Genomic DNA, 23,186 nt, shown 5'->3' with positions numbered 1-23,186 from the left:
CGTGGCACAGAAACATCCGGTGTGACATCCTCTGTGTAGCAGAAGACACCAGAGACTCCCTCTCACTGCGCAGTGCTGCGGTCCCTCGGTCCAACAGCCTGAGGGTCACACTCAACACACAAATACACATTAAAAAAAAATTATAATAAGAGGAACCAGTTCCAGCACACCGGGCTGAACAGTATAAAATATTAACGGTGTTTTCTAAAGTAATAGCACTAATAATGAGGCCAGATGACAACAAAGATCTCCCTCCAACAACCCGAGGCAACATTTAAACCAGTTACTCCAAAAACAGCAGTTAAACATATAGCACTAATAAAACGCTGCCTCACATTACAAATGATAACATCCATAATAAAACACGTATCCGTTTGGGATCCCTGTCTGAACGCACATTCCAGACACTGAGCCGCTGAGGAACCTCCAAGAAACAAGTCTGGGATCAATACTTCGCCTTAGAAAGCAACAGTGAGTTGTTGTATTTCTTTAAAAATATATATTAAGCTACTGATAAAGAAATATGATATTTTCTTCTTGCATGCAGCCTAACCTATATGGTTGACCTTACTGGTATTTACTAAATCTGTGCCTGTCCTACGTTTCTTTATTTTTCTAATCGTTTTTTTCGTGTTATTATCAGTATTTGTCACCGTATCTGCCTTAAACTAAATTCTCCGTGTAGTAGCATGTGTTTATACACGGCACATATGTAAGTATGGTGAGTGACGAGCGCACACTTAATCCTCTGTACCCTGCTAATAAGAGAGGATCTTGCTTTCGGAAGTTTCCTCTCTGCTCTCAAACTCTCATTTGTTATGTTCACGTTACATGTGAAACCGCGCCGCCCGCTCCGATGCCTTTTCAATCTGGGGATTCCAGGCGCTGCCCTCCGCCATCGCAATGATTTTTCACAAAGTTCACAAGAATGTGAACTCGCAGCCATGTTCGGGATACCATAAATTATTCAGACACCGGAGGGGAAGGAAAAACACGAGGGAAACCCCTCTTCTTTTTCTGTAAAGTTTGTTCTGGGTAATCATGGGAAGCTGCTTCACTCCAACATATGCGTTCAACTTTTTCCAATTGAAATATAAAATGTATAATGACGATTAAAACCAGTTTTTTATTCATTAAAGAGTAGTAACATATTATAATAATGTATTATAATTAAGTAAGGTGTCCGTGGTAGCAGTCAGAGGTTTATTAAAATTAAAATAAAAAACAAAATCAATTTAAATTAATAATATTACATTATTTACTTTAGTATACAACAAAGGCTAAATATTAATTAAATGATTCATAATTGTGATAATTATACAGTGTTTTAGTTGCCGTAATTGTCGATCTAAATGGAACTAGTACGACTACTGCTGCTTCTACAACGACGACGAATACCACTACTACCACTACGACTACTACTACTACACTAGTACTATTACTACTAATACTACTACTATTACTACTACTACTATTGATAATAGTAATAATAATAATAATAATAATAGTAATAATATGTCGTCTTTTATTTTGGATGCAGGATCAGATACATTTTTTTTGTGTTTATGCATACGGGTTAATATCTTCTCCAGCGTGACAAAAATGTGTATTTGCGCTTCATATCCAACCATATAGACAAGTGTGTGTGTGTGTGTGTGTGTGTGTGTGTGTGTGTGTGTGTGTGTTTGTGTGTGTGTGTGTGTGTGTATGTGTGTGTGTATGTGTGTGTGTATGTGTGTGTGTATGTGTGTGTGTCGGGGCCCTTGAGGAAGTTTCAGTCCAGTAAACAGGAAGGCGAGAAAACTCCCCATTTCATTTTTCATCTACTTCCTCCTTTTAATGATGACACCCCCCCCCCCCCTCTCTCACACACACACACACACACACACACACACACACACACACACACAAGAACACACACACACACACACACACACACACACACAGTGCTCCTCTCCTTGTGAGGATACAGTAAAGTGAGAGGCTGTGACATGGGAAGGCGCTGCAGCAGAGCTCTGTATGGCTTCTTTTGTGTTTGCTGTGTGTGTGTGTGTGTGTGTGTGTGTGTGTGTGTGTGTGTGTGTGTGTGTGTGTGTGTGTGTGTATGTGTGTGTGTGTGTCTGTGCGTGTCATTGTCATCTGTTTCCCGTTTATGTACACAGGGCAGCTCCAGCCTGCAGGGCCGCCTCTCCTCGGCATTATGTGTATAATGTGTATTATGTGTGGTGGCTTGCTGCTGCTTTGAACCTGCCCGGGCTGTCAGGAGGCGCTGAGTTTGGCTTCACAGTCTCTGTGCTGGTGATGATGAGTGGGGTGAGTAACTAACGCGACGGGCCCTGTTCTTTCCATTGCAAAGGTGTGCGCTTGTGCAAGTGTGTGAGGGACACGCTGGCTTTGTGTGGGAGTGAGTGGGGTGTGTTTCGGTGTGTTTAGTGGGTTTGTTGGCAGGGCACGAGACAGCTGACACCGACAGACACAGAAAGAGAGAGAGGGAGGAAAGTGAAGGAGAGAGGGAGCAACAGTTTGATCAGGTGGTTTATGCGAGTTTGACTCAATGACTGCGTCAAGTCAGAGGAGTGGACCTGTACACAGGGACACTGTGAAGCAATAACACAGAAAAACCTGTACCCGATCCCTACACACACACACACACACACACACACACAACACACACACACACACACACACACACACACACACACACACACACACACACGCTCTCTCCCTCCCTCTCTCTCTGTGTCATGGCTACTGACTCTCTCCTCTCCGCAGCATCTCTCTGCGCTAAAGTCGGCATTTGCGGAGGGACAGCGTCTCGTGCATACTGATCGGGGTGAACCGCGCGGCCACGCTTCATGAATAATGCACGAGGAGAAGTCACCGCGAGGTCAGCAGACGGGCTCGAGCCACGCAGGCGCGGGAGAGAGGGGAGAGAGAGCGCAGCCACCGTTCCATTGTGTGCGCGTGATTACTCCACCAACAACAAAGGGGAAAGGAAAGGAAGACCGTCTGCTTTATTTATTTATTTGTTTACACGTTGGTGCGTCACGTTTCCGGCTCAGTGAGGAGCCACGTTTCACCCAGACAAACACAAACCGCCATTATTTTAATCAGATTGGCTGCGTGTAACAGAACCTATGTTAATATAAATACAAATATGTAACTTTAAAGTCATGTCATACCCTAGAAGTAGTTATAATTTTAATACAGGCTTAATTTAATTTCAATATCTGACCAGTACATTATGTGCTTTTCTAACACCAGAACAAATAATATAGATGTTATGCGATATGCTTATTTTGTAATCTCTTTTCATGTAATCCAAACTCTGCATCATCTGTTTTTTATTTTATACATAATTTCGATAGAATGTCAACGACAAGCCGTTACATAAGAAAATGCACCATACTCTAAACTGAAATATTATTAATCTAGTCACAATGCTTATTTTAATGAAGAGACATTGTAAATTGTACATTGTAATAGTTTATGTGTATGAAGGATCTTCAATAATCTTCAATAGTTAATTCAATGTCTGTTATTGGATTTGTAATGTGTTCAAGTTAAACAAACAGTATTTTACATTTACACAATCTATCTAGAAAATACGAGAACCAACAAATTATTGTTCAAAATAGTAAAACGCATTTCTAACACTTGAATTCAAATTTTGTTGCATGAACAGACCAGTAACATAGCCTGATAATGAGGAGGATCATCATGACAGATAAATAAACTCCACATTATTTATCTTGTCACAGTCTGTCATTGAATACCCAGGATGCTTCCTGACTGACACGCGCTGCGCTGCTCTCTGTGATTTCAGTCACATGACTTCAGTGTGACACATGTAGTAAAAGTCCTCTTGTTTTTACATCAGCACATAAACACACTGGACGTTATGTGTTTGCTTTGTTTTATCAGCGGCACTTTATTCTGACACTGTGGATAAAGGCTGGTGAGATATTATTTGTTTACCTTGACGTTGAGATAGAAGAAGATGATTACGTTGAAACGATTTAATTCTACTTAGGGGATGGCTGAGTATTATGTTTGTTCTTTCAGGATAGAGAGTGTTCAGCAGATGCGTGGCAAGCACACTATAGAGTTCTTTTAACAAAGAATTTATTAAAATAAATAGATTATCAATTAATTATGTGAAACCGATGTACATATTTATTTTTCTGCATTCCAACATAATGTCTTTGGTGGACAGAACGCTGTTCTTAGACGTATCATTCTACCACTAAACCCCAGATAGCACACGGATGTGAGGCACTTCAGGCCTTGAAGCGGCACTTCTGGCCCTCTTGTGGTCCAGACTAAATGGAAGTGAGCCCAAAGTAGACCACTTGTAAAATAGCAAATGTGGCCCAAATATCCCAAAACAAATGTGGGCATGATTTGGAGAAACATGCAGGCCTCTAGGCAAGGTGTAATCTGGATGTGAAGAGTGGTGGTAAATGTGAATATGGCCCAAATAGCAGAAAACAAACTTGGGCCACCTTTGGCACGTTTGGTTGACAGGCGGTATTGCTATGGCTTACTTGTGGTCCAGATCTGGCAAACAGGAGCAGACCGACCAAGTGCCACCATTCCACGCAGTGTGGGCTGGATGACAGTGTTTGGTGTGGGCCAAAACTATATTGCTATGTGGGACTGCTGTACATGCACAACATGTATTCCATCAGCCATGCGATGGCACAATGCAACAGTCACACATTTAACTGCTGTATGTTATATACATTGTACATTACAAAGAATGGACAAATTCCACAATAACACAACCTTGATCCTTTCTTTGTTCTGTACGTTATGGAATAATAAAACAGCTTTATAGAGGTTTATTTTTTTCTTTATTGTTGTATATATAGGATTTATATATTTATTCATATTTTCATTCCTATCTGAATAATTACATAATAGGTGTTACATTATAAGTTGCTGTAATAGTAGGCCTATTGAGGAACTGTTGAAGTATGACCTGAAGTTAAAGCTTGTCCAGACTTTTCAATATCTAAAAGCTGCTTTGAGTCGTTTCCCCCCTGAAACAATAACCGGAGCTGTTTTTAAAGAATATGCCACTACGCAGGCACACGCACAACAAAACACACAGGCTTTGCACTGTATTATTCCCGGAGCCTGCTGCAGTTCCCTCGCGCCGCCACCAGAGCCCGCTTCAGACCAGGAGGTCGGCGTGAGGCGACCCCACATGCTTCGCGAGGCCCCTCTCCTCCCTGCACGCACCCCCGGCCCCCGTGTCTCTGCCTCCTGCAACCGACGATAGCCCGCTGCAACCTCCCGTCTCTTCAAATACACAAGTGTCAGAAGTGTCGCCGTCTGCTGCGGCTGAGTGATGGTGAGTGAGAAACACAAATATGTCTGCGCACAGATAAAAGTGTCGTTTTAATGAGGCGCCGCTGATTAATGTGCGCTCTCTTTACGTTACTATTTATTTCCTCCTCACGGCTACAAGCGCAGGAAGTAGTAAGGAGCAGCGTGTATAAAGTGGCCCATATCTTTCCTACTTCCCTCTGAGTCTGTGGACGAGGACGAGCAGGAGGAGGCTCTGGCTGTTATCAGCAGAGCAGCCGGGCTGGACAGTCCCGGCCGCGGCAGCCATGCCTGCAGCTCCGGGTTCACCGAGTTGAAGGGTCAAAAGTTCCTCGTCGTGCGTGAGTTCCGCCCTCGCCTCGCCTCTCCTCCCCTCACTCACTCCAATCTGCGCCAATTGCTGTATGTCAAAGGCAGAGGGAGGGAAAGGGGGGGTGAGTACAGATGAGAGAAATGATAGCAGGAGGCAAAGGAGAGGTGAAGGCCTGACCTTCCCTTCCTGTCCCCTGGTAACAAAAGCAAAGCTCCTCCTGGCGTACAGAGAGAGAGAGAGAGACAGGGAGAGAGAGGGAGAGATGAAGGGGAAAGAAAGGCAGGAAAAAAGGAGGGGGGTTGAAGGTGGTGCTGGCTGTGGTGGGAGAGGAGGTATTTGGTGACATGGAGGTGGGTGTGTGGGTGGGTGGGTGGGTGGGGTGCAGGTGTTTGGCTGCACATTTCCCTCACACCAGCTGACATTTGTCTCATATAAGGTTACTACTTTTCCTCTTTGATATTTTGGCCTCTGGTCATTACAGAGGTGAAGGAAAAGAGTAGCAAACCAAAAGGCCTAAAGAAAAATAAACAAGTATCATTATTTCTATTAAATTTAAGTTATGACTGCAGAAACTCTAGACTCTATAAACCACCATAAATATAACAAGATAGACCGATTGCTCACTGTAACTTCCCTCTATATAATCCAATACATTTTGGCAGCTCCTGACATTAATATCACAGTAACCTGGTCTAGTTCCCATGTATAAAAGCAAGTATTTTCACTTCCATGTTAAAAATCGTCTTGTTAATATATCTTAAATGAAAAAAACAAAAACACCGGGGTCTGTGTAAATAACCAGAGGTCAGAGCAAATGCTTCCCAAATAATTTCAGCCGAGCAGCGCACTTCCTCTGCTCAGCCTTATCAGCACAGGCCTGTCAATATCCTCCGACGTCCCCAAAATGATTACTCTGCTTATCTGATTTACACTGTGAGATTAATGGGAGGCCAAGTTCACTCCGCTGAGCTGAGAGGAATGAGCCTACAACCATTTTCCTTCTCTCTTTCTCTCTTTTTCTCTCGTCTTAAAAAGGACCTGGCAACACGTCTGTGCATCATATTCACACGCAGTGACACAGATGTGGCAAACAAGCAATAGAATACATCTGAAGCAGATAATTGATGATGAGATATACATAAAGTGAAATGTAAGGTAATGAAGGTAAACTCGTGGAATCTGTGGAGCGGCCACTTTGACATCAAACACTGTGATAAACTATGTGGAGCTGCAGGAACTGAGTTACTACCGAATGATAATCCCGGTAAATGAATAATCTGTTTATTGACGTAAACACACTGGCCTGCAGGCACGGCTCAGCCCGGCCCAGTTGGCCCCACTTCACATCCATGAAGGTAATGAGTGAATAACCAGGTTACAGGTCCCCTCTTTATCCAGGTTCATCCCGAGTTCACAGAGTTAATTCACTTGAGCTCGTAGCCTGCTCGCTCCTCTCACAGCAGGCAGTTGGCCATGCATATGTTTAAATTATGACGTCCACTTGCACGTGCACGGCCCTTTTAGAATGTGACATATACTCACCAAAAATACAGAATTATTCCAAAATTTTAAAAAGAAATGAAAGTAAACAGAAAATACAATAACGCGAATCAGTTCTGTGAGATAGTGATGATGCTGTTGATATAATGTAGAGTTATCAGGGAAGTAATGCTGTGGTAATTAGCAGGGTGGAGGAGTGTGGACACAAGTAACCATAGTGACATTCTCAACAACTTTGCAAATGCATTAACATGACACTAACCAGCAGCTGCAGTTATAATAGAAATGACCGGCTCTGATTGGTGGTTAAGAAATGCCCTTCTTGCCAATTGCATTGCAAGCTGTCATTTTCGGCCTCTTATGGTCACAACATAGTAGCAGCCTAGCTTTAGCAAGCAAGTGTATTTGTACTGCACATTTAAAATAGGCAATTCAAAGTGCTTTTTAGCAAAATGAAAAAAAAGCAGTAAGACAAAGTTTAATTGGATCCAAAGCTTTGCATACTGGTGGTCCTCCCTGAGGAGCAGATTCACAGAGATCTGAGTTACTTGGCTACTGGTTACCCCAACATAACGCATTGGAGAGACAAAGTAAAATTGTCTTTATTATGTAGAATATTAGAGTGAGAGTCCAGCTCCTAGCTCCTTTTCTGATTCTGTTCAATCATATTTTTACAAGTATGTCTTTATTTTATCGGTACCTGTATAAGAATTTACTCTTCACTGCTCAGTAAGAGAATGTAGCTAAAGTGTTGTAATAGAATTGGTAATGTGACGAAATCAAATATGATGAATGTCATGTGTGAGATGTGTCATGATCAGAGTAGACAGACTGTAATATGGAGTTGTGACTGCTATGAATTGTCTTATTAGTTGTGGATTAAAACAGTTCTTAAAAGGACAACGTGTGAAAGAAACAATATAAACTTCCTTATTATGGATCAGAGAGTAAATAACAATAGGAATGTGAGAATAAAAGTAGACTATAAATGAATATAGACTCCAGATGTCACTTAATAAAAGGCAGCAACAAACAAAAACAAAAAGTTATACCACAAATGTTATATATATTTATGTGGGAAAACACACTTAGTATAAAATGTAAACCGGTTTTGCCAATGAGCTCTCTCTCTCTCTGTAAACTCCATACACAGTTAGTAGAGGAGTGAATATCATTTCAGACACTTCCTCTGAGGTGAGTCTGCGCCTGCGCCGTGCACGCGTATCAGTGCGCGCGGCGGTGTCATTTATATTTTCGACAATAGGAAAAGGAGAAATGATCCTGGTAGAGAAGAAGAAGTATCTGTATGAGAGAGAGAGAGAGAGAGAGAGAGACCCCCCTCTTTCTCCTCCACCATATCTGCCGACCATTTTTCTTCAAAGTAATGACTCCAACTCAATTTAGTATGACGGGAGCGAGAGAGAGGGAGGGGGAGTAAAGAACAAAATGACAGAAAGAGGGAGAGAGAGGGAGAGGGGTGGAAATGGCATAAAGAAAGGGTGTGGAAAAGGGAGGGAGGGGGTGAGGGAAAGGGCTTGGCTGAGCTCGGGGTGAACGGGAGGTCAGCGCGTCGCTCCGATATTTAAATGTATACCGGGGACGCGGGGTGACACGCCTCGCCCGTTAAACAAAGAGTGTGCCAAACTGGCAGATTAATTTGAAAACTTCAGTCCACACACCCGCAAACACACACACACACACACACACACACACACACACACACACACACACACACACACACACACACACACACACACACACACACACATTCAACACTTAATGCCTTAAAGAGCCCACAGTCTCCACAGCAGTCCTGCTCGGTCTCCCCACATCCCCTAACCGCTCGGTGTAGCCCAACGCCGGGATAACACATGGACCGACCACCGGGGGAGCGGGTCTCTCCCCTGTCCGTTGCCGACGGCGCCGGGGGTAGGGGGGGGGGGGGGGGGGGTTCTCGCTGGGGAGCAGTGACGTGTTTGCCTCCATTTTCCTCTGGATTATCGCCGTTAAAGTTGCTTCTACCTCCGCAGCCTCCTACCGTGTCTTTTTATTTTTGAAACGCGGAGTGGAAGTGACATTGATCGGATGCAGTCGTCCTCACGCCCTTCACCGGAGACCGGAGAGTGCGGGTCAATGTGCGTGCGTGCGTGTGTCGTGCGTGTGTGTGTGTCTGAGCGAGCGGAAGTGTCCGCGGAAATGACAACGAGCTTTTTTCTTTCTTTCCTTTCTAAGATACCCCGAAGAATCCCGAAGAGGTCCAAAAAACCTGTGGCGTCGGAAGAAGAGGAAGAAGAAGAGGTTAGAGAGAGAGAGAGAGAGCAAGAGAGCAAGAGAAAGAGAGAGAGAGAGAGAGAGAGAGAGAGAGAGAGAGAGAGAGAGAGAGAGAGAGAGAGAGAGACAGAGAGAGAGAGAGAGAGAGAGAGGAGGGACTGAGGTGTGAATGATTCTTTTAAAAATAGAGTGAGGAAAAATTATCACAATTGCCATTTTCTGGAGACGGAAAGAAGAAGAGCAGAGGAAGAAAAAATCATAATGACAAGAAGAGAGGGAATAGGAGAGAAGACGAGGAGGAGGAGGAAGAGACGCAGCTCCGCGAGCTACAGAGGAGTGAGTAACTCACACAAAGACATAGAAATCTGCCTGGTAGAAGTACAAGCTTTCCTCGTTTGCATATCAGTGTGTGTGTGTGTGTGTGCGTGTGTCGTCTTCGTGCGGTGTGGCAGGTGCTTTGGGAGGGAGGGGGGAGACCACGTGTTGCAGGAACTGCCGCAGAATCCCCCCTCTTCTTCCTCTTTCCCCCTCTTCCTCCTTTCTTTTCTTCCTCCTCTTTGCAAGTCAGTGGAGGCTCTAATCACTCCACGATTTCATGTGTGTTTTTAATTGATCATATGGTGCAAAGGGTTTTTAAAAGCTCAATGTCCTTCACTGTACCTTCACGTGGGGCTGCTTGGAATAGTGAAGCCATCACGTGGGGCCCCTAGCTGACCTCAAGGTGCACCACAGACATGTTTGTGATAGTTTAGATTTACCAAAGAAGCCCGTCCACCCCTGCAACTGTCATTTTGATACGATGTGCTTTCTCTCTGTCTGTCACACTGTAACTTGATAGATAGATAGATAGATAGATAGATTGCTAGATGGAGAGATAGATAGATAGATAGATAGATGGATAGATAGATAGATAGATGGTGTGCGGCTGCTGGTGAAGGCCAGGTCGTGGCTAGTGGAAGGTTAAAGGTCACTCAGGACAACTTTCTCTTCCTTTAGTCCTAGATTCAGTTTCACTCCATATTTCTGTGATTCAGAAGAGCAGATACTTGTGTCATTAACGTTGGTTTGTTCCCCTTAGAACCTGCCTGTTGGTTTTATGTGTCGGTTTAAAAAAATTATAAGAGAAGTAATAGGTTATGCTCCAGTGGGATGGATTCATTGTTGGCTTCTTGGAGTTAAAATGTTAGAAAGGGTTCTGACTCAGCAGCGTTGTCTGCATCCAGATGTGTGGTTCTCTGCTGTTGGTGGAGCCTATACACCAGCACATGGTGCATCATGCTGCCAGCTTACACTATATGAGCGTGTGGTTTATTTACCTTTGCTGATTTCTAATGTGCTGCTTGTTTGATTATAAACCTGCTGTGGGAAAAATAAATTCCCATTCTGCAGGGAACATTTGTTTCCTGTTATTGTCACTGCTCCTTATCATATCATATGCAGATATGAAGACATGATACTCACATGTTTTTTTATTTGTTCTTAAGCCTACACGTTCATGATTACAATTTTATTTTATCGATCACACACACAACCAAACACACAAACACACACAGGCCATCGAATTTATTGAATTGGACCATATTCAATGCGTTTAAATGCCCGTAGTAAAGTATAAATAAATAAATATTATATATATACTTTATTTAGGCAGCAAGGACCTTTTAGTTAATTCATTTTAATGGTTGAATATATATGTTATATATAACATTATTAAGGCTGCAGGGATTTTTTAGTAAATTTATTTTAAGTGGTTGAATATATATGTTATGTATATAATTTATTTAGGCTGCAGGCACGTTTTAGTTAATTTATTTTAATTGCTTTAGTTTCTTCTCTTCTCAGATTCTGTTTCAGTTTCGATATGAACGGTTTAGCGCTTAATAACTGAACACAGTCCTATCGCAGCAGAATATTATATTATATATTATCTGAGCACCTCTTGCATTAGTCTTGTTTAGATGACTCGTGTATTTGCTGTTTCCATTCCGCAGTATACGCTCACACGCTGCCCGTCCGTCTGCTGCTTCGCTAAATTCATTTGGTTTCACTCACACAAAGACTTCCAGAAAGAAAGCAGCACCTTCAGATTAATAGTCACCACACGGAGGAACAGGCCTCTGCGCCACTTCATTTTTATCCCTGTCCGTTACTTTGCATGACAATAACCAGGGGACCGGACCTCGATTTATTTTTCAAACTGCACAAAGGAGCTAAACTGCATTTCTCTTCTCCGTCGTTGTCCCCGCAGCCTTTTCACCTCGGTAATATCTCAGAGCATTGACAAGTCCGGTCGCTGCAAATAATGAGGCCGTTTAACCCTTCAATATGTTCAGTTGCATTTTCTGACTGTGCCTTTATACCAGCTCAGGCCTGCTGTTTGGTAAATAAAAAAAACTCTGGCATTTTACTGGAATTTTTCAGATAGCCATTTTGAAACAGAATATTGAGCAGAAAAATATAGGCTAAATTTAATTCGACTATTACTTTACGCAGAGCTGAAAATTGTATATATTTCGACCTTGAATTATTTTCAACTTCTTAGACAATGAGCCCGCCGCAGTGAAAGAACGCTCGGCTGTGGAAACGTGAGCTCTTACTTTGACACTCGGTAAAACGAATCCACTTCAGCACAGTTTAATCCCAGTTTGTGGTGAAAACAGAACCAGCGAGCACGAGTTGTTGGCAATACTCTTTGCCAACAACAAATGAGTATTTGCCGCGAATGCAACAACATGGTTAAAGGGGAAACAAGTTGTTTACTCATCCCTGCTTCTCTTCCGCTGCTCTTTTTTTTTATTGCGTTGATTTGGCACCCTCGTCTCTAAACAAACATACAAACAAACAAAACAACATTTCCATCTGCGTTTGACGGAAACGACCCGCAGTAAAAGTCACATGTGTAAATCCAGAGGCGCTGACCTTTTCCTCTCACTGTATCCGGATGTTTGGTCATCTGTCTTCAGATGGTGTTACATGTAAATGTTACAGCACATTATTTACACCAGTGTCTGTCTGGCGTCACAACATGAACCCCCATTTCAGGTTCATGATTTATTAAGACTTGTAAACACCACAATATAGACGTACTTATTTATCTGCACGTTGTTGATGCACATTTTAAGAATCTTCTTTGACCACATAATACTTTTTTTAAGAAGACTGCCTCCTTATCTTCTATATCTTGGGTAAACACTAACTGCAGCCGGAAACTCTGGGCCCTCGTTCAAATGAATGGCTGCTGCTGACAAACTTGACAGAGAGAAGGGAAGTGCCGCAGTCAGACCGCACACACCTTGATGGATACCTGAGATAGCTGACCCGAGGCCGAGTGGGAGGTCAAGGTGACACAGGTACACCCACACCTGCACAATAGAATAGAATAGAATAGAATAGAATTAAGGCTCTGCTGGATTGTATTCCAACTAAACGCAACAAAAAATATAGGAGAAATCAAATAAAAATGATGCTCCATCTAAACCGTGGATTAACGCAGGATTATTTCCAGGGTGACAGTGACTCTCCTCCTCTCTCTGCTCTTCTGGTCCCTCGTGGTGATGTATGGGCAACTTTTGTAGGAAACGGAGAACGGCAATGTAGCCCGCAGCAGCGAGGGAGTGTCGGTGTCACAAAATCAATGTTGGAGCGGCACAGGAGCAGAGAGAAGTGACACTGGAAATATCAAAAACATTTTCCGTGGAAAAAAAGCTTCAAAATCCACCCTTAGATGTTATATATGAATCACACAAACCAGTCCGGGGCTAAATACACGACAACCCCTGTTTTTAACTGGACACCATGTGTGTTGTGATGTTCATGATTTATTTATTGAAAAAGAAAGAAAGAAAGAAAGAAAGAAAAAAAGACTAGGAGCTTTTAATGGAGTTAAAAAAGTTCAGTGCATTTGCCAAACTGAAGGGACGTGGATTCATTTCGTTATTGCTCCATCCATTCTTCAGGGACATCAGTCAGAAGTGTTTGCGATGGGACAGTGTGTGTGTCCGTGCCAAGTCATCCGTCTTTTCTTTCATGGCCACCCTTTAGGAACAGGCCGAGACTAGAGCTTTTTTATTTTTTATTTTAAGGAATTCATTTTCAAATAATTACATGTTGCTTTAATCAAACCGTGGATGGAAACTGTACGAATGTTTTGGATAAAAAACAGGCCTGATGTTTAAAATAATCCCAGCAGTACACATTTTACACAATGCAAATGACACTGTTTGATATATAGATGTCTGTTTATTTCCAACAGTCGTAAAGGATTTCTCTGTATTTAATACTAGATAAGGGAAATAATTTAAAGGGCCTGTTTTGCAGCTTGGGACCCACTTGCACCTGGCCACCTCTCTTGGATTTTATGTTTTATTTGTTAGCTTTTTAATTATTTTCCTGGACCTACACAGGAAGCGTTGGGGCATCGAACTGTGCGTTCATTTCCCAGCTTTCCTTCAGTGCTGAGCAGACAGTACAAACGGAGGAGAAATATTCCGCTGGGGCCGCGACAGTGACTTTATGAAATCAATTCAGGTGCATATTGACGCGCTCAGCTTGTGCCTCCAGAGAGCCTCTGTCTTCTATATCTACCCTGTAGATCCGGATTTGTGTACAAATCATTAAAACAATCACAAATTCGCTTCTAGGGGAGTATATAGTGGATTTATACCCGGCGGCGGCGATGGATCAGGACGCAAGGAGCAGAAGGAGCAGAGGGAGCCGAGGGAGGCCTGCAGCTCCTGTTACTCCGCTGTGACGCATTTAAAACCTGCGCCGTTTGTATTCGTTAGTAGTGCAGTAAAAGGGCAAAATAAGAATGAAGAAAAAAACGTGTCTCATCCTCTTATGTGTATTTATTTTTTGGACACAGTAAACACAGATTTATTCCATTGGATTTTTTTCAGGAATGTATTAAATATTTTCGATTGATAATGTCTGCTCTCCTCTTGAGTGCCTTCGTTTAAACCTCATACTTTTAAAAGCCAACTCCAGGTTGAACAGGATGGAGCTTTTTTTTCTTCTTTTAATTTAATTGTATTTTTTTTTCTGTACTGGGAGGCCTTTTGAAAAATGATGCGGTCTGCCTGCTGAAAACGACGAGGGGTGGTGGTTTTGGGGGGGAGGAGGTGGGGTCGATTTAGAGACGGTCAATTTTCTCGAAACAAAGGACTTGGATATCTCTATCATCTTGCCTGTGTGTCCCATGGTCCTACAGTGATAAGACTGCAGAAGGCGCACAGAAGCTGCCTCCTGATTGGGAAAACATTCCTCCTGTTCCATTCACCGCAGTGTTGCGTGTTTCCACAGTGATGTACACGCACGTTGTTGTCCTTGAGTTTTCTCTCGATGCTGTTGGACGCAGATTTAACGGTATAAAATGGGTTTTATCATAAAACTCGTTGGCTAAGAATGAATATTGTGATGTGGTCTGTGCGCCCCAGGTGCTACTCGCGTCTTTCACAACAATAGGAAAGTGACGAGCAGACAGCGAGAGCGTGTCAGGTGTGTTAGGACTTGAAATGTGGAGGTGCTGGGGACATGAATTCTCTCCAGGAGGAAGAAGAACAAAACAAAGAGGCTGTATGTGTTCAGTTATGCAGCTCAAGGGCAAAACACGCACAGTCGGCGCACAGGGACCTGCCATGCCGGTGTGGTTAATATCGAAATCTGGATGTGGAGGGGGGTTACGACTGTATTCATGCCAGGCTAAAAGGCTGAGGCTGGATTACTATGCACGGTGAGTTAAATGCAGATTCGGCGCCTGTTGGAGCTTAAAACCAAAGTGGGAACCGGTGCTGGACCCTCATTGTTAATGCGAAGGTCTGCTCGTGATTTAGGAGGCCGTGTAACCTGAATTAGTTGATGAATTTTCTATCGATCCTAAACAAGCCAGATTTATCTCTGACACGGTGCTGCTGCTGCTGGGTGGCGCCCGAGTCAGGCCACTCTCCCACTCCTCGTTATTAGCGATTTTAAAAAAAAAGAAAAGAAAAGAAGGAGCAGGGCGAAAGCGAGAAGGAAAAAAAAAAGAAAACTTTGGCCACATCGTCCCGACACACACCCAATATATACAGAGGAGGTGGTGCAGGCGCCACTACCCCCCCCCCCCCCCCCCCGGTGCTTTCTCTCTGCCGTTTTCTTTCCCAGTTTTTTTCAATGTGTTGTATTTGAAGTTGCAGCCAGGAACCTGGTAGGAGGGAGAGGGAGGACTCGGTACCGCAGCCGTCTCGGTCGCTCCTGCAGCCTGCAGCATTTGTCCGTGCGCGGCCTCGGCTGCAGAAGTTTTTTTCTCTTCCTTCCAGTGCTTTGTTATTGTTGTGATTCTCTGGCTGCTCCGGACGGCATGCGTGTCCGACATGTGGCGCAGAAATAGGCTCTAAATGGAGAACAGTGCGTATGGATAGAGACGTGGGGAAAGGAGGGGGAGGAGGGGGGGGGGGGGGGGGGGTTATTGTAAGACTGAATACCAACAAACTGAGGCCATATGATAATGCGCGTGCGGGGGCTCTGTGTATGCTTAATCCCATTTCCTTATCCGGGGTTTGTCTTGGAGGATCGCCATTGGCCGGCCGCCGTCACGTGGCTTCTTAACTTTGTTCACTTGACAGAAAAGTAGGAGGGTTCATCGGAACAGGAATAACCGAAGAGTAAAGGGATGAGATATAAATTTTAGTTATATATTTTCCGAGTAGGTGCAATTCCACAAAAAGACTCAAATTAATGGCCATGAGCTCCTATTTGATCAACTCCAACTATGTGGACCCGAAGTTCCCACCGTGCGAGGAGTACTCACAGAGCGACTATCTGCCCAACCACTCTCCGGACTATTACAGCTCTCAGAGGCAGGAGCCTGCCGCTTTCCAGGCGGACTCCGTCTACAACCACCATCAGCACCCCGCACACCCCCAGAATCCCCACCCGCACCGAGGCGAGCCGCCCTACACGCCGTGCCTGCGCGCGGGGCAGCCCGCCTCGGTGGTGATGTCCCCGCGGGGTCACGTCCTCCCCCCGGCCGGGCTGCAGACCAGTCCCGTCCCGGAGCAAAGTCACCGCTGCGATTCGGTGACACCCAGCCCGCCTCCGCCTCCGTCGTGCGGCCAAACGCCCCACAGCCAGGGCGCTTCTTCCCCCGCGAGCAATCGCAAGGACCCCGTTGTCTACCCATGGATGAAGAAAGTCCATGTAAACATCCGTAAGTGCTGCATGCAAACTTCTTTCCCTCTCCCCCCTCTCTCTCTCTCTCTCTCTCTCCCTCGTTGCGCCTTTGTGCCTGCGGTAGAAACCCGTGCAGTCAGCTAGGTGTCCACCGTCAAAATCTATGGCTTCCCCTCCCTGTTTTCTGTTAGAAGTAGAAGGGTAGCCCTTGGGTCAAGATTTACGATCGTCTGTTTGCAGGGCCAATATAATTACACCCTCCATAAATTTTTATTACACCTCTGCGCTGAGGTGCCTTTTGAAGTCCGATCTCAGGCTCGTCTGCTCTAATACCTCGCCTTATGACAACTCAGAGCGAGCCCATAAGTTAGATTTTATGCTTTGGTAATTTGATTTTAAGTGGTCGGGTTGTATAAACGGTGTACTTTACTCTGTCGAGCCTTCCGTCCCCACTCGTTGTTCCAGGGGAGGGAAAGTTTTATGGCAGCTGAAATATTCATGTTTATGGAGCCGGCCGTAAAACACCGATGTAGCAGCGAATAGCTCCAGTCTCTTATGGCTTCTCTGTAATGTTCTAATAGACTCGCTGCCTTTTGTGCACCGGGATAATCGCAGCTCAGGTTCGCGCGACGACAAAATGCCTCTTTTGCAAAGTCACCGTAATGCGTTCGCTCCACCTGTTTACTCGGTAAGAAAACTATCTTATGCATTATTTGTTTTTCACTCCATGTACTCTAGCTGCCATTTTTTTTGACACACCGCTGCAGCATGTCGGACTCGTACTGTCCTGTTGTACTATCAGCATTTGTGTTGAATCATCACCGCCTAATGCCCTTGTGTGTAGCTGCTGCTGCTGCTGCACCCCCCCTCCCTCCAAACCCCCACCATCTTTATTCTCAACGAGCAGTTTACACAAGACAGACAAACGCTACCATCACTGTCCGTGGCATCCGTGCGTAAAACTGAAAATAAAAAAAGGCGAAAGCGCTCGGCTCGTCGCTGCTGCTGCCTCTTTTCACGCGTTCCCATTATCCGGTGTAGTCTGCGCGCTGACGTGTCGGAACATTCGTCGTTTTGTTGTTTTGTGTTTTTATTTGTGCACGCAGCCGTGGCCTCGATTTGCTCTCAAATCACATTCTGTAGCCCGGCGTCAGGCTGGCTGTGCTCGCAGGATTCACACCATCTGACAACATAACGTGTTCAGTGCGAAGAGCAGGGCTTCGACAACAGAGCGTGGCGTTCAGCTGGAACAGAGCTAAAGGCACATGAACAATAAAGGCTCTGTTGAGAAAACAATCACTGCAGGGTCCTGCAAACGTGACCGTCCGCAGAGGTCCGGTCACGGCTGCTATGCCTTTATTTATCTTCGTTGGACGTTCACAATGCAAAATTATTTTCTCTGCCTGTGTTTTCATGTACTGTTTTCAGTATGTTCACGTTCACATTAGCCTTACCAGTAGCTGCGCTTACTACACATGTAGCTAGTCTAATTCAAATGTACCAAAATGATATTGACCTGTAATGTATTTATTGCATATTATAATTTTGGAGACGGTTGTGTATTTATTTTTAAGTCGCTGATGAAGTGATGACCATTTGCCTTGTTTATTCCCACAGTGAATCCAAACTACACAGGGGCTGATGCGAAGCGGTCTCGGACGGCCTACACCCGCCAGCAGGTCCTGGAGCTCGAGAAGGAGTTTCACTACAACCGGTATCTGACGCGCAGGCGCAGGGTGGAGATCGCGCACACGCTTTGCCTGTCAGAGCGGCAGATCAAGATCTGGTTCCAGAACCGGAGGATGAAATGGAAGAAGGACCACAAGCTGCCCAACACTAAGGTCCGCTCCGGGACAAACAGCAGCAGCAACACAAACTCCCAGGCCCTAACCGGCTCCCAGAACCGCTCCGCCGGACCTCTATAGCCCGGCGTGTTTGCTCTTTGTCTCACGTGTGTCGTCCGTTTTCCTATACCCGATTCCCAAACCGAACGTCAAACCGGCAGCCACGCTTGTAACCCCCGGAACCTGCACTTTGGACCGGATTAACCCTTTTACTTTGGCGGGAGGGGAGGATGGAAGGCTGATGTTACACACTGTCATGACGTGGGAGGATGGAGAGAGAGAGATTTCCCACTCATGAAAAAAAAAAGAAATGAACAAAATGAACGAGGTGGCGAGGAAGGAGAGTGACAGAAATGAAAAAGAAAGATGCGGTCGCTTCTTTGCTTTCATCCCCGCCATTCTTCCCTCTCTGCGTCTCTTTCTCTGCTTTTTATATCTCTGTCTTTTTATACCCCCCTCTCTCTTCTCTGTGAGAGAGCATAAGACAGTAGGCTGACTATAGCGTGCTCCAGTGTGTGTGCGTGTGGTTGTGTGTGTGGGTGTGTGTGTGGGTGTGCGCGCGTGTGGTTCCTGTCCTTTTTTCTATCCGAGACATTTTTTTTGGTGAAGATGGATCCTCGTTTTCATCTTTAATCATGCCAAACTCGGGCCCCATTTGTCATGTTTACTCTGCGGGTACAAAGCAAAGGGGTGAACCGCGGCTCTGCCCATTACCCCTCGCGTCTACACCCCCCACCTCCATCTCACACACATACAAACACACACCTTCCCACCCCACTCAAGCACTCAAACACGCACGTGTAATAAATGGAACTCTCGTTTCGTATTAAGTATTCGTACACACACACACACACACACACACACACATACATGCTAAAAAATAATAACAGTTTTTTTCTGTTTTTGTGTTTGCGGTTCAGGACAAACTAGCCTTAGAGGTTTTTTAAAATTGGACTGGTAGTTCCTCTTGAATTGCGTGTTTGTTGTTAAATGTTGAATGCAGTCGGTCAGGATGACGTGCGTGTAGTTGTGTGGTCCGTTGATTGTTCACGTTGTGTCCATGTTGTGTACAGGGAAACAGACTGACAGGGTGAGTCCATGAAGCCTAAACAAAGGACACTGACGTTCAAACCAAATTCCTGGTACAAATAGCCCAAGAACACACTATAAACGCAGCACTATACAATGTACTACCTATTACCTCAGCTGTACTTATATATATATATAAACATATATATATTATTATTGATAATATTATTATTTTGTAATCTTATTTCTCTTACTCGTTGAATGAAGTGACCGCTTTTCGAGCTTTTATATTTTTTAAATTGTGTGATCAGTTATTATAATAATTATTATCACTACCTGCAATACAGAAAAAGTGCTATTCATTTCTTCTATGTGAAAAGTTATTTAATTCTAAGTGAAACGGTTCAAGCCAGAGACATTGAGAAAAGTGAGCAGCTTGTGATTGCATGTCCGAATGATGTGGATTATTTTTCTTCTTCCTTTTCCACTTTTTGCTCGTTGTCTCATCTTTGTTGTGTCCGCACATGAAATGCGCGCACACCTCTCCTCTTCCTCCTCTTCCTCTCTCTTCTCTCCTCCTTGGGCCACTTTTCTTCCGTAATTGTATTTTTCAGTTTGTTATTTTTTTACATTCCAAAGATCAGTTTCTTCCTCATTGATGATGATAATGATGATGATAATGATGATGATGATGATGTGTATGATAACTAATGATAGTATTGTTGAACATGTGTTACCTCCCCAGAAATGTAAGTTGCGCCTTCCTCTGCTTATGCCCACTCAGTGTCTACCTTCTTATTTGTGAATAGTCCATTGAAATTTAAATAAATGGCTGAAAAGTGTTATTATCTGTCCTGTTTTATCGCCTTTTCTCTCACGGTACGATTCCTTCACTTCAACGTCTTCAAATGTTTGGTTTTATATCAGATTTTCATTAGATTTTGTTCTTGTTTCAAAAATGTTGTAATAGATTAACATCCATTTTGCTTTATAGCTACAGCATCTTCCTCCTCTCAGGTTTAACAGTGAATGGTCTGTGTGTGTGTGTGTGTGTGTGTGTGTGTGTGTGTGTGTGTGTGTGTGTGTGTGTGTGTGTGTGTGTGTGTGTGCGTGTGCGTGTGTGTGTGTGTGTGTGTGTGTGTGTGTGTGTGTGTGTGAAATATCCACACACACTCCTCCACCTGCGCACACACATTAAATAATTCCATTTAATTTCAGTGTTGGTTTAAGCCAACAGACGCACAGAGACCTGACGTGAAAAAATTTAGGAGCCAGCGATGATTAATCAGTCCCGGCCCTCACTGATCCTGGTACATTACGTCCTGTAATCTCGTTTTAAATCACAGAGCCGTCTCTCCGTTTCACTCCCGTTCTCCCGTTAATTTAACGGCTGCTCGGGCTCGCGTGCACCGGCCCGACAAAGAGTATGCCCCCCCCCCCCCCCCTTCCTTCCCTCTTCTGGTTTTGAAAAAAAAAACAATTAAATAGCACCTCAGTTCGTGGTCTTTTAACGCTTTAATGAGTGTAATTTTTGCTCACGTTTTTTTTATTCTCCTTATCGTTGTTTTGTGGACCAGTGCCGTGCGCGCATATCTGTTTTATTTTTTTTATATATTACAAAAAGGGAACAGGCCGGCGCCATAGCTCAAACCCTGACAACCAAATAGATAATCAACAAGACGAATGGCTTCTTTTGTAAGGCGCGGCTCCCGTATTAATTTTCATTTTCTTTTCTTAGAGCAGGTATCGAAAAAATATAGAGCAAGAGGTGGGGGGAGCGAGAAAATAGCATTCCTCTCGATGAACTTTAAACAAAAAAAAACGTGCCCCCCAAATTGGTCCGTTCGTATTTCTCGGCCCAGAGAAGATTCCCTATTACTTGTTGGTTGATTTCTCCCTGGGCTTCTTGCCACAGAGACTCCCCCTGCCCATTTATCTGTTTTCTTCCTATTTATGAAAGAAGGCTCCTGCAGCAGAAAACCGCCCTCACATCAAACTGTATGTTCGCGCACACACAAAGATACACACACACACACACAAACACTGCACCAAAATACGTAAGCCTTTAGGCTACTTATGGAAACAAGGCTCGTGAACCTGCATTTATAATAATAATAATAATAATAATAATTGTTGTTATTATTAGTATTCCAATTTGAAGCTTTTCCAGTTCCTGTAAAGTAGCCACAAACATATTTCCCTTACAGTGAACACAATAAGATCAGGTAGGAGCATCCCGACACGCACACACCCTCATATACACATATACCCGCGGGCGGTGCATCTCTCCTCAAATAATATTTGTGTCTGAATCCTGTAATTTTCACTACACAACAAATGTCCTTTATATTGGTGCATCTTAAAAAAAAAAAAAACTCCCCAAAATATCCACACATGCACACTCACACATGTGCTTCCACAATAATCCCGTAAAGCCCCTGAGCCGTTTGCAGTCCCAGTATAAAACTAAATGGATTTGCGTGCGGGGTGACACCGCCGTAAAATGAAATTCACCCTAAAGAATTGTAATTCTTTTTTATTTTCAGCCACCTTTATCACCCAGGGCCTTCTGCTGCTTATGTGAATGGGAGCAGTTTTTTTTTTGTAAGGATCCCCCCACCCCACTCCTTGAAAAGTTCACAGCCATTATTTTCTGGACAGGGCAAGAGGGGACGACACCTCAAGAAAAATGCGAGAATTATACGAGAAAAAATCATTAATCACTTGTTCTTCTTTTAACACTTCTTCTCCGTCTTCTTCTCCTTCTCCATTGTCACCCGACAGCCGCACACAAGAGCCCTTCTGCCAGGAGACGCACAGGGCAGCGAACAGAGGGACGCACATGGAGGAGTGGAAAAAAAAGAAGACGTCTTGGAAGACACTCTGGAAGATACCCCCCTCCTCCTCCCCCTTCCTTATACACATAAACACTCGTACACACACACACCTCCCCTCCCCACGCACCAGCCAGCTACTTTTTACACCCCACAAGTATCCCACCATAAGAAAAGAAAAACTTTCTTCTCCCCCCCCCCTTCCTCTTTCATTGGAAAGAAGAAAATCCATCCAAAGAAAGTCCAAGAAATCAGTCGGAGAGCCCACCCGGCGCAAAAGGAAGATGGCTCAGAGGTCGCTCCAAGTGGTGACGTCCAAGGTAAGAGGCCTGGGATTTTCATTTTGCCTTCACTGTTGTGCCTCTGGCGGTTTGGCCCTGCTGCACAGAGGAGCAGCGCAGGCAAACGGCACCGAGCCAGTTTTTATGGTTTTATTGCCCCCTGTGCGCATTTGGCGAGGTCAGGCGAAGGGGGCATTTATGGCCGCGGGGGCTTTCATTCTGGAGCTGCGTGTTTGTGTTGTAAGGTGTGTGAGAGTGGAGTGTATACAGCCCCAGATGACTGGCTTTTGTGGTGCTGTTTTCTGAATTCTCCGAAGTTTGTGCAACTGTTTCTCCGCCACCCTTTGCCTCGGCGGTGTCACCTCTGTGTCTGTCACTCGTGAGGCCTGTCACTTCTCGAGCATCTGCTGTTGTGCGTAACATGTGCCCAATGCGTTTTTTACGCGCAGGGTTTATAAAATCAGGTGGAATAAATTCAGCTGAAGGTGTATTTGAATTTATTAGGTGCATATGATAGGGTTCCACTACCAAGGTAATACAGTCATATACACAGGCTTCTAGGAAAATTTATAAATGCTCCAGCTAATATATGGCAGAGTGGCCCACGTGAGTTATTCCTGGTTCACCCGGA

General features: G+C 44.3%; 2 protein-coding genes across 11 annotated transcripts in view; both read left to right on the top strand.

The window, feature by feature from the left end:
- Positions 1-23,186, top strand: part of hoxb3a (homeobox B3a) — a 66,694-nt gene that overhangs the window by 1,477 nt on the left and 42,031 nt on the right. For 3 of the 10 annotated variants that reach the window (XM_053444470.1, XM_053444473.1, XM_053444469.1), the window contains exons 1-2: positions 9,580-9,754; positions 22,225-22,594. The gene's annotated coding sequence lies outside the window, so the exon portion shown is untranslated. Of the gene's footprint in view, positions 1-1,988; positions 2,018-2,065; positions 2,314-5,233; positions 5,360-9,099; positions 9,283-9,379; positions 9,446-9,579; positions 9,755-22,224; positions 22,595-23,186 lie in introns of those variants that run through there. The other 7 variants (XM_053444472.1, XM_053444477.1, XM_053444471.1 and 4 more) reach the window with 7 other exon arrangements.
- On the top strand, positions 15,839-20,283 carry hoxb4a (homeobox B4a). Its single transcript, XM_053444488.1, has 2 exons — positions 15,839-16,604; positions 18,185-20,283. The coding sequence occupies exons 1-2, from the start codon at positions 16,133-16,135 to the stop codon at positions 18,490-18,492; spliced, it is 780 nt and encodes a 259-aa protein (XP_053300463.1). The 5' UTR covers positions 15,839-16,132; the 3' UTR covers positions 18,493-20,283.

This window comes from Pleuronectes platessa, chromosome 16 (genome assembly GCF_947347685.1).
Source record: "Pleuronectes platessa chromosome 16, fPlePla1.1, whole genome shotgun sequence".
Lineage (NCBI taxonomy): Eukaryota > Metazoa > Chordata > Actinopteri > Pleuronectiformes > Pleuronectidae > Pleuronectes > Pleuronectes platessa.
The sequence above is the reverse complement of the archived record's forward strand: the minus strand, read 5'-3'. Positions and strand labels throughout refer to the sequence as shown.

Excerpts from the sequence above, each read along its gene's own strand:
- hoxb4a (XM_053444488.1), top strand. The coding sequence starts at position 16,133 with ATGGCCATGAGCTCCTATTTGATCAACTCCAACTATGTGGACCCGAAG. Across the intron at positions 16,605-18,184 it reads GAAAGTCCATGTAAACATCC|TGAATCCAAACTACACAGGG; the intron begins GTAAGTGCTGCA and ends TTATTCCCACAG.